The 11,114-nt window shown below is 56.8% G+C and overlaps 1 protein-coding gene across 1 annotated transcript; it reads right to left on the bottom strand.

The window, feature by feature from the left end:
* Positions 1-7,756: 7,756 nt before the first annotated feature.
* On the bottom strand, positions 7,757-10,909 carry LOC113405682 (cathepsin G-like; the record flags this gene model as incomplete). Its single annotated transcript, XM_026646909.2, has 4 exons — positions 7,757-8,456; positions 8,830-9,102; positions 9,613-9,739; positions 10,740-10,909. Coding segments are annotated over 4 exons (720 nt in total), but the record flags the coding sequence as incomplete, so codon positions are not given.
* Positions 10,910-11,114: the final 205 nt, after the last annotated feature.

Raw genomic sequence — 11,114 nt, 5'->3', positions numbered from 1 at the left:
CCCATGGGCCCCAATGCCCCACCTCTGTCCTCACCAGCCTGAGCCCCAGGGGGCAGGAGAAAGGCCGCAGGGAGCAGGACCAGGATCAAGAGCTGCATCCTCAGAGCCAACCAGGGATGGACACGGAGCCTCTGCCTCAGCTCTGGAGGTTATATGGACCAGGGCAGGAGAGGGGAGGGCAGGACCTGGCAACCACAAAGGCATGTACTCAGCTGCCTGGAAACCCCCACCTGGATGGGCCAGGGATGGAAATGCCCCTGGGAGAAGTCACAGCCACGCCCATGTCAGGGGGGAGGGGTTTCCTCCCTGCTCTGGTGCCCAGCCAGCCTGGCTGCGGATGTGGCTAACACTGTCCCCCGTCCCCCGCCCACTTCTTTGCTATAAGTGTGAGAAATGTCCTTGGGCTTCTCTGCACCTAGATTCCCTGGCCGCTTGATTTCAAGGCCAGCATTTGCACCTTAGCTACAACCAGACCTTCGCTGACTCCAGCTCCCGGCCCCCTGGTCTCGTCCTGCTTTGGCCAGAGAGGTCGAAGAGCCCCCTGCGCTCAGAAACCCTCTCCCCACCGAGGTTCCTACAGATGGGGGCTGAGTCCCCTCTTCACCTCCGATCTTCTCAGGAGATCGATCCCCTTGAAGCTCTCCCCACCAGGCCAGGTCTCCAGATTTTGACTTGCTCTGGTTACTCCTTCCAACTTGCCAACATCCTGTTTTGAGGGGTCACCAGAACCGGATACAGTCTCCCGGTACAGTCTCACCAAGGCCACATCCAGAGGTGACACCCCCCTCCCCCAGCTCCTACTTGATATCCCCTGGTGTATACTCCCACGGACGGCGTCTGCCCGCTTAGCTCCGGCATCGCACTGGGAGCTCATGCTGGGTCAGTTTCCACCATGACCCCTAAGTCCCTTTCAGAGTCCTCACTCTTCAGGATACAGCCCCCATCCGGTCAGCGTGAGCGACATCCCTTGATGTCTGACCTTCCATTTGACTGGTTTCAGATGTCTGTTTAATTGAGCCCAGCTCACCAGGCCACCCAGATCGGTCCATAGCCATGAGACGTCCTCCCTGTTCTTTACCACCAATCTCTGGGTCCTCTGCAGACTTTACCAGACTCTTACCGGCCCCCAAGGATGACAGCAGGGTCACTGAACATGACCTGTCCTCCACGAACCCGTGTCATTAAGGATATTCCCCTCCTTCATCAAACACCTATTGATAAAGTCCAACTTCACCCATTGCACTGTTTCACTTTGGATCCCTGTGGTGGAGCTGGGATATCTGATGGATGAGGGGGCGGGATGGATCCACCCAGATACATGTAGACCTGCGCGTTACCACCTGCACGCATTGCAGAGCCATTCTAGATGCATGAATGCCCAACTAAATCCATGTAGATTCATTTTGATTGAGGCAGTTCCATTCTAGATCTATCCATACCCACACGAAGAGCCAGTCTAGATCAATGCACAGCCACTCTAAAGCCAAGTAGATCCTTGTATGTCCGTTCTAGACCCGTCTCCCCAGCCCACCCACTGGCTGGACCCTGCTGGTAGCTACAGCTGCTGTTGCTGACCTGACTTCCAGGCTAGGAGGGGATTGGCTCGGAGCATCCGGGATTGACCTTTGGGGGAGGCAGGTTGCAGGAATGGCTGGACCAGTAATGCTTCTTGCTCTGTGTGTTTGAATCCTGGTGTGGGGGGCTTAGGGTTTGGGACACCCAGTCTCCCCACCCCCGGGGAAAGGGCTGATAAACCCAGTGGAGCCAGTAGGAGCAGGGGAGGTGTCTGTCTCTGACCATGTGATTGGGGGAGGAAAGAGTCAGAGACACCCTGGGCATCACATACACACTGTTCGGGGGGGTGACTGGTATCTGGAGGTCAGAGCCACACACACCCTCTATCACACACATGGGATCAGGGCATTTTGTCTCACCAGGCACTGATACCGATCAGTGTTATCCACAGCTCACGTCAACAGGAGAGCTAGGGAAGGTCAGAATTTATCCCTTAGAATAGTGACAGCAGCACCGAGCTACCCTACAGGGGAAAGGCCCCATGTCCCATTCTCAGCCCCCTGAGCCAGCCAGCCCTCTGCCCTGGGGCTGGATCAGAGCCAGCGCTCCTTTGAGGGGAAAAGCCCCGTGTCCCATTTCCCACCCCCCTGAACCAACCAGTCCCTGCCCTGGGACAGGATGGGAGCCGGCACCTCCTAGAGGGGACAGGCCCTGTATCCCATTCCCCGCCTCCCCTGAGCCAGCCAGTACCCACCCTGGGGCCAGATGGGAGCCAGTGCCCCCAGAGGAGAAAGGCCCCTTGTCCCACTCCGTGCTCCCCTCAGCCAGCCAGCCCCTGCCCGGGAGTCAGATCAGAGCCAGCGTCCCCTAGAGGGGAAGACTTCCAGTAACTCAGGCACCAAAAATTGGAAATACCAAGCCAGTTGTGCTGGGCTTCAGATGTTACACAGCTGTTGCCATGTGGCTTTCCAAAGCATGATCTTTTCTCATCACTTTATCTCCCTGCATCCCAAATGCTGTCCTCAGGGGTTCACACCAGCGACCTTTGGGGGAAGGGGGGCAGGAGTTCAGTTATTTTCAGTTTAAGTGAAAAGACAATGTTCCATTGTTTTCAGGTCCAGACTGTCAGAGGTACCAGGGAAATGTGGCCTCCTAGTTCCCCGTTCATTTGAAACTAGCGCCTTGATGGGGACAGGGGTAAGAACATAACAGTCATATGGGGTCCCACCAAAGGTCCATGTAGCCCAGTATCCTGTCTTCTGACGGTGGCCAATACCAGGTGCCCCAGAGGGAATGAACAGAACAGGGCAATTATCGAGTGACCCATTCCCTGTCGTCCATTCCCAGCTTCTGGCAAACAGAGGCTAGGGACACCCAGAGCATGGGGCTGCATCCCTGACCATCTTGGCTAATAGCCATTGATGGACCTATCCTCCATGAACTTAAATAATTCTTTTTTGAACCCTGTTATATTCTCGGCCTTCACAACATCCTCTGGCAAAGAGTTCCACAGGTTGACTGTGCATTGTGTGAAGAAATACTCCCTTTTGTTTGTTTTAAACCTACTGCCTATTAGTTTCATTGGGTGACCCCTAGTTCTTGTTGTTGTCAGTTATTGGCTGTGTGTCTGTTCTCTCTGCACACTGCATGGGCTCTGCCCAGGTAGCCCGTACAGCAGCCTCCGATCAAACTGCCCAAGTAGACCACAGACTCGGTGCAGTGGCAAAGGTGTCCGGCCAGGTTTATTGCCGAAAAAGCACTGTATCAGTGCCCTGTAGTACACTAATACATGCATCTGTGTTACAATGGACCAGCTCAGTGAGCAGTGGGACTTTCTGTTCCCCCCTCGGCTGGACAGACACCCCCTCTGCGACCCCTCTTTATACACTGATACAAACAAGCTATGTATTGACCCTCTGATGTGGTTAGTTACCACCTGTGACATTCTATACCTTGGGGGAATGTATTGTAACCCCCATAATCTTCATTTTCATATAATCGTGATCTCACATATAAAACACGCCTTGCAAGGTATCAGGGGAAAGTTTATGATCTGCTGAAAGTCATTTCTCTAGCCGTATATGTTTATCATTAACACATATGAAGTTATGAGAATTCTGTTGTATGGTGGTCACTAAAATATGTGGTAAATTGGGGAATCAGCCAGATATCAGCTCCCCAGAGGCAACAGCAAGGAAAGTAGCCAACCCATCAACAGCCATTGTCCAGCAAGGGAGCTACAATGCGATGTCTCACCTTCATGAGGCCACACCAGGGAAATAGATCAACGTTGCTTGGAGAGACTCAGTAATGCTCACCTAACTCTGAAGGGTGGTGGGAGGTGAGGGGCAGGGCAAAGCCATGAGGTAAGAAAGGACACGATAAAAGGGAGAGACATTTGCCATCCTGTCTCTAAGAATGATTAGATGATTAGAAAACCTGCCTTGTCATGCTAGTCTCAAGGAGCTCGATCTATTTAGCTTAACACAGTCTCTAAGTACCTACCTGGGGAACAAATAGTTAATAATGGGTAGAGAATCCAGCCGAGGAAACGTCTAACCCGACCCAATGGCTGGAAGTTGAAGTTAAACAAATTCAGACTGGGAATAAGCTGCAAATTTTTAACCATTAGAGTAATTAACCGTTGGAACAAATTACCAAGGATCATGGTGGATTCTCCATCGCTGGCGATTTGTAAATCAAGCAGGTCTGTTTTTCTAACAGAGCTGCGCTAGCTCAACCAGGAATTTACGAGAGCTGGTCTCTGGCCTGGTTCCTACCGGAGGCCAGACAAAATGATCACATGGACCTTCTGGCCAGACAAGCAATGACTCTACAAATCATATCCCTGACACAATGGCGGTGGCATTTGCCTGTGTCATCTCTTTCCAGAGATAACTTTCGAAGCCACTCCTGCTGCCCGTAGCAGTGACACTGTTACCAACCCAGTGCCAGAGCCCTCTGCTCTCGTTGATCGAGCTCTGGGAAATCATCTCAAAGGGTGACTCCTTATGGGGAGGGCTGGGGAAGAGCAGACCCCAAATTCACATCTTTCTGCCAGCTGTTGTTTTCAGTCCCATGCACCCCCTCCCCGTTTTATAGCTAAGTCAGCAGAGAGGGTCTCCGAGGGCCGGAAGGGAGGCAGGTCTGTGATGTGGCAACCCGCCCCCATCTCTCCATCGCCGGGCAGCTGCTTTCATCTGCTGGGGGTTGACCTGGGGACCTCCCCAGCTAAACCATCAGCTGCTACAGCTTGAGCAAAAGATCTCGTGTCCCTGCGGACTGGCATAGAGGGGCACCTGTCACACACACCCAGCCGATGGTTGTGAAGGCATAAGCCACCCCTGTCTCCGAGAGCCCAGCCTTCTTGGCCACTCCATTGCTGCTCCGGACTAGCAAAGCACCCCGTGACCCGCTGGGACTTCACCAGCTGGTCCACCACAGGGCCAGCAGTTACTCCTCGGTCGAGCAGCAGGGGCAAAGGATGGGACTTGGCCATGCTGCATCTGGGGCCAGCGCAGGAGGAGACGACCCTGGCTGGGGCCATGGGGCTGGAGGACAGAAGCACCCCACCCAGGTCTCCTCCAGCTCCCATGCCGCTCCGCTGAGGCTGGGCCAGTGCCTGAACACTCTGTTCCCTACGAGGCTGATCTGCTCCACCCCTCAACCCCGATCCCCCGGGACTCTCCAGCCTGAGCCCCGGGGGGCAGGACTTGGAGGAGAAAGGCCACAGGGAGCAGGAACAGCAGCATCCTCAGTGCAAGCTCAGGGACGGTGCATCTCCCTCAGCCCTGAAAGGTTGTACAGACCTGCCGGGCGCAGAGGGGTTGGGGGCAGGAAACCTCAGGGTGTGGTTTGCACCGGCCTGGCGGGGGCTCAGCTGTCTCAGTTCCTTTGTCCTTCTTAGCTGTCCCCTGCCCTGTGGGGTGAGTGTGAGCTGGGGGAGCAATGTGGGTCAGAGAGATCAGATCCCCCCGTCTGTGACAGCCCCACTGCCCACAGACCCCCCCATGGGGGAAAAGAGTGTCTCTGATTATCAGCTCTGCCGAGCCAGCCAGTCCCTGCCCTGTGGGCAGAATGGGGCTGGTGCCCCTATAGGGAAAAAGCCCCATGTCCCATTCCCCACCCCCCTGAGCCAGCCAGCCCCCCCACCCCCACTGGGGCCAGATGGGAGCTGGCACCGCCTAGAGATAACATAACACAGGGAGGGGGGAACAACAGAGATATCATTGGATAGAGGTGTGTATGGGGCTAGAGAGATAGCTAGATAGATGGGGATGAGGATGGATAGACAGATGTGGATGGGGATAGATGGATGCAGGGGCAGCAGGTTTGTAGAAATTTTGGTGGTGCCCAGAATGCCCAAACTCTGCCCCCCCAACTCCACCCCCCCACCTGCCTAAGGCTCTGGGAGGGAGTTTGGGTGGGGGGAGCAGGTCTAGGGTGCAGGCCCTGGGCTGGTGCAGGGGATTGCGGTGTATGAGAGGTGCAGGGTGCAGGCTCTGGGAAGGAGTTTGGGTGCAGAAGGGTGAGAGGTTGGGCTCTGGGAGGGAGTTTGGGTGGGGGGAGGAGGTCTAGGGTATAGGCTCTGGGCTGGGGCAAGGGGTGGGGTGCAGGAGAGGGTGAGGGGTGCAGGCTCTGGGATGGAGTTTGGGTGTAGGCTCTGGGCTGGGGGTGCTGGTGCAGGCTCTGGGAGGGAGTGGGAGGGTGCGGCGCTTACCTGGGGCTCCTAGGCAGGGTGGGCTGGGGGGCCTCTATGTGCTGCTACCCCCAGGCATAGGCGCTGACTCCGTGAGTGCTCCGGGGCTGGAGCACCCAATGAAAAAAAAATTGGTGGGTGCTCAGCACGCACCAGCAGCTCCCCATGGCCCCGCCCCGCCCCCCTGCTCCAGCTCACCTCCGCCTCCGCCTCCTCCGTGAGCGTGATGCCGTGTCCTGCTTCTACCCCTCCCTCCCAGTGCTTGCGCCGCGAATCAGCTGGTTCGCGGGGCAGGGAGGGAGGGGGGAGGAGGGGGAACGCGGTGCACTGGGGGAAGAGGCGGGGCCGGGGCAGGGATTTGGGGAGGGGGGCGGATAGGGGGGGGGGGGGGGGGGGGGTGGGGGGGGGACCGGGGGGGGGGAAAGGGGCGGGGGGCGCGGGCACCCACCGGCGCTGGAGAAGGTTGGTGCCTATGCCCCGAGGCACTGCCCTCTCAGCTTCCTACTGGCCGCAGGGCGCTTGGGATGGGAGCAGCGCGCGTTGACACAAACCCACCCTGCCCAGGGGCCGCAGGGAGGGGCCAGCAGCCACGTGGAACAAGCAGGCAGGAAGCTGCTCAGCTCCACTGCGCTGCCGGTGGTGGATGGGGGCCCCAGGCCATTTTAAATGGCCCGGGGGACGTGCAGAGGGGAGCGCCCGGGGGCAGAAGGCGGGGCTGAGGGAGAGACCAGCCTCAAACATTGCTGGAGCCAGGCCCCAGGCCAGGAATATTCCTGGTCCCCAGGCACCACGGACCCATATAACTCTCCACCTATGGATGGATGAGGCTAGGATAGGGGATGGATAGACAGATGAGGATGAAGATGGGAATAGCTGGATAGGTGGAGATGGGGTAGATGGATGGAGATGGATAGATAGATGGGTTTTTTGTGGCTAGAAGAGACTCTGTCAATCCTGTCCCACGTTTGTCCCAGAAGCCAACCCCCCCAGTGAGCCATGGCGATCCCAGCCCGGCCCCCCAAGGAGGTTGCAGCATCCTGGGGAATGCCCTACAAGACGCCCCTCCCACCAGGACCCCCTGTGGGGCTCTGCAGCACAATCAGCTGGGGCGCAGGTGCAGTCTGGACATAGCCTCTTCTTCCCGACCGTCCCGCATGCCCCCCGTGCCCAGGACAGCACTGAGCAGGCCATGCCAGTCCACGGCGTGGGAATCCCAGCCCCAGGTCCGGCGCAGGCAATTCCCTTTGCATCTTGGTCCCAGCCAGCGGGGCTCCTCCTGCCCTGAGGGGAGGCGTTTCCCCCTTGCACCCACCAGCTCCCTGTTGCACTGCAATCACTGAACCCAGGTGTCCTGGGTCCCAGCCTTCCCCTGTCAGGGCGAACTCCCTCCCGGACCCGGGCCGACCCAGTGTCGGCTCTGGAGGTTGAGGCTCAGGTTGAATTTTCAGTCCCAGTGCCAGCATTTTTTTGTAAATTTATGTTTATTCACGACAGGGCGACGAAGCAGTGAGTGCAATGAATGCAGATGTGCAGGGGGGTGGGGATGCTGGAAACAGGCTATTGGTGCTGGCGCTGAGTTCCCGTCCCATTGACGATCTCCCAGGGGCCTTGACGGCACTGGGAGCAAGTGGGTTTGGAACGGGAGGCGGCCAGTCCAGGGTAACGAACACAGGACAGCGCTAGCACGGACAGGACAGGTTGCAGTTCCAACATGACTCAGCTGGCAGGGTGAGGACGAGGATCTCCCCCGAACAGTCACTCGACCGGCCGACATGGGGGTGAGCTACAAACCGCCAGGTCAGCCCCAGGGTTCAGCTCGGAGACAAACCACCTGCTTCCCTAGCCTGAGTTTGGTTGGGCGTGCCAAGGGAGCCGACGGGATCTGGATTTGAACCTGGTCCTAACTCCTGTAGACCCCCTGCCTTGTTGCTCATGATGGTTGGGTGCTGCCCACGGCTCCCCTGAGCGGAGCAATAGCTGGTGGCAGGGAGATGGGGGAAAGGGGGAAGCACAGCCCCTTTCCAAAGCAGGCCCTATGTCGGGGCATCTCCAGAGGCCCTCTTGCGAGACAAGCAGCAATTCCCGGTGGGGCTCAGGGCTGCAGTGTTCTCATGGTCTCCAGGATCCAGGGAACAAATCTTGAGACTCTGGTGTACACTGCAGGGGGGGTCCCATTGGGGGAGTCCCAAGAGACAATGCCCTGGGCTGTTTTGCCGCACACCAGGGGGCCCCCGGAGTCACCCTGAGAATTAAAAGAAGCAGATGATGAGAACAATTAGATCGGTTTCCTGCTGTTATTCAAGCACTGACCTACAGCTAAGCAATACTGCCCTAGCCCAGCCATTTTTAGCATCACCCTCCGCCCCGCCCCCGCCCTGACACAGCTGGTCTCAGCATCGCCCCCTCCTTCCTCAGCCCAATCGGTCTCATTGGGCCCCACCCCCCAGCCCAGCTGCTCTCTTCCTCCTCCTGGGAGAAGCAGCATTATTCATTTGTACAGCGCCTAGCGCCGTGGGGGGCTGGTCTCTGATCTTTGCTCACAGGCCCGTCTGCAATCCCGAGAGATTCACTGCTCCTCAGAAGGAAATGGCCTCTTGAACTAGGAGGACTTTTACCTTAAAGGAACTTTTGCCCTGTTTCGGATCCCCTGCACAAAGCATAGTGGAGGTGTTATAGTAACGATAGATCTGGTCAGGATTCCTCAGACACACATAATCCTCCAGCACCTCCACATCCACCTCCTGGAGCACATCTGAGCCCTTTGCACTGCGGGCACTCGTCCGGCCCCAGCCAGCGACACTGCACATGGCCCCGGGCTGCACGCCCTGCCAGGTGCTGGGCAAGGGGATGAGCCCCACCCATTCATTGAGCCTGGCTCGGTGCGCCAGCTACAAAGACAGGACACGAGGCTCGCAGTCAGCGAGAAATGCAGTCGTGGATGGGCCAATCCAAGAAGAAAGCAAAGCAGGAGGTGGCCACTGGGAGTGGGATAGGGGCGGTACCTGCAGCAGGGTGAGGTCACTGGGGGTGGGGTGATGGGATGGGGGCGGTGCCTGCAGCAGTGTGAGGTCCCTGGGGGCGGGGTGAGGGGATGGGGGCAGTACCTGCAGCAGTGTGTGGTCACTGGTGGTGGGGGGATGGGATAGGGGTGGTACCTGCAGCAGTGTGAGGACACTGGGGGTGGGGTGATGGGATGGGGGCGGTACCTGCAGCAGTGTATGGTCACAGGGAGCAGAGTGATGGGGGGGCTTGTACCCAGGGCTGGCGCAACCCATTAGGCGACCTAGGCGGTCGCCTAGGGCACTACAATTTGGGGGGCGGCGACCGCAGCGGTATTTTGGGGCGGGACCTTCCGCCGCCTAGGGCAGCAGAAAAGCTAGCAGCGCTCCTGCTGGTACCTGCAGCAGCATAACATCATTGTTAAAGGAGTACATGTCATATTGCGGGTGGGGGATCCGGCGAATTTCTTGTCGGCTCCATTCCCACAGTCTAAGGTTATGGACTCCCAGCTTGACAGTGATGTAGCTAGAAAAGTTAAGGGGAAAGCAGGGGTCCTTAGGGGCGGGGGCGTATGCACAGTGATAGACGGGCCCAGGTGGGTCTCACTCAGGAATACTGCTCTTGGGGGCTGCAACATTTTAAGAGCATAAGTGCAGCCATACTGGGTCAGACCAAAGGTCCATCTAGCCCAGTATCCTGTCTTCTGACAGTGGTCAATGCCAGGTGCACCAGAGGGAATGAACAGAACAGGTAATCATTAAGTGATCCATCCCCTGTCGCCCATTCACAGATTCTGGCAAAGAGAGGCTAGGGACACCATCCCTGCCCATCCTGGCTAATAGCCATTGATGGACCTATCTTCCATATAGTGCCTTAGTTGTCTCTTTTCCAAGCTGAAAAGTACCAGTCTTTTTAATCTCTCCTCATACAGAAGCCGTTCCATACCCCTAATCATTTTTGTTGCCCTTTTCCAATTCCAATATATCTTTTTTGAGATGGGGCAACCACATCTGCACGCAGTATTCAAGATGTGGGCGTACCATGGATTTATATAGAGGGAATATGATATTTTCTGTCTTGTTATCTATTGCTTTCTTAATGATTCTCTGTTCACGTTTTTGACTGCTGCTGCACATTGAGTGGATGTTTTCAGAGAACTATCCACAATGACTCCAAGATCTCTTTCTTGAGTGGTAACAGCTAATTTTATATGTCTAATTGGGATTATGATTTCCAATCTGCATTACTTTGTATTTGTGAGGTCCCTTTGAAGTGCTTCGCAGTCTGCCTGGGACTTAACTATCTTGAGTAGTTTTGTATCATCTGCAAATTTTACCACCTCACTGTTTACCCCTTTTTCCAGATCTGGGCCCCCTGTCCCACCTAGCTGAGTCAGAGCCCACCCAATAAAGATTCATTCCTCCCTTGGGTCTTTGGGCATCCTGCGCATTGCCGGCTCCAATCCAGCCCAAGGGCCAAGGGTGGAGTTTGGGGGACTCAGGACGGGTGGGTTTCTTACCCCTGCTTGTCGTTGCAATGAGCTGCCGTCAGCACCACATCGTCCCGAATCAGGAACCCCCCACATGTTTTCACCCCTCTCCACGTTGCTATCTGCACATAGGCCATGTAGGGTCTGGAGTGGGGCCGGGTTTCCCATCCCCCGATGATCTCCCCTGGCAGGGAGACAGGGAGGGGTGAAAATCATCTGCTTTGAGACAATGTGAGGTCGGAGAGTGTAACCAAGGACCCCAGCCCTAACCCTACCCCTAATCAGGAGCCCTGATCGGCCTGTGGACCCGGACAACCCGGCCTCCCCGTCCGTTCTCTCCAGATCAGCCCTCAGCACCCCAGCTCTCCCCTCCCCCTGGATCGGCCCCTCACTCTATCCCCATCCCACTAT

This window comes from Terrapene carolina, unplaced genomic scaffold (assembly GCF_002925995.2).
Source record: "Terrapene carolina triunguis isolate 2854851 unplaced genomic scaffold, T_m_triunguis-2.0 Scaffold48391, whole genome shotgun sequence".
NCBI classification, from domain to species: Eukaryota; Metazoa; Chordata; order Testudines; family Emydidae; genus Terrapene; species Terrapene triunguis.
The sequence above is the reverse complement of the archived record's forward strand: the minus strand, read 5'-3'. Positions and strand labels throughout refer to the sequence as shown.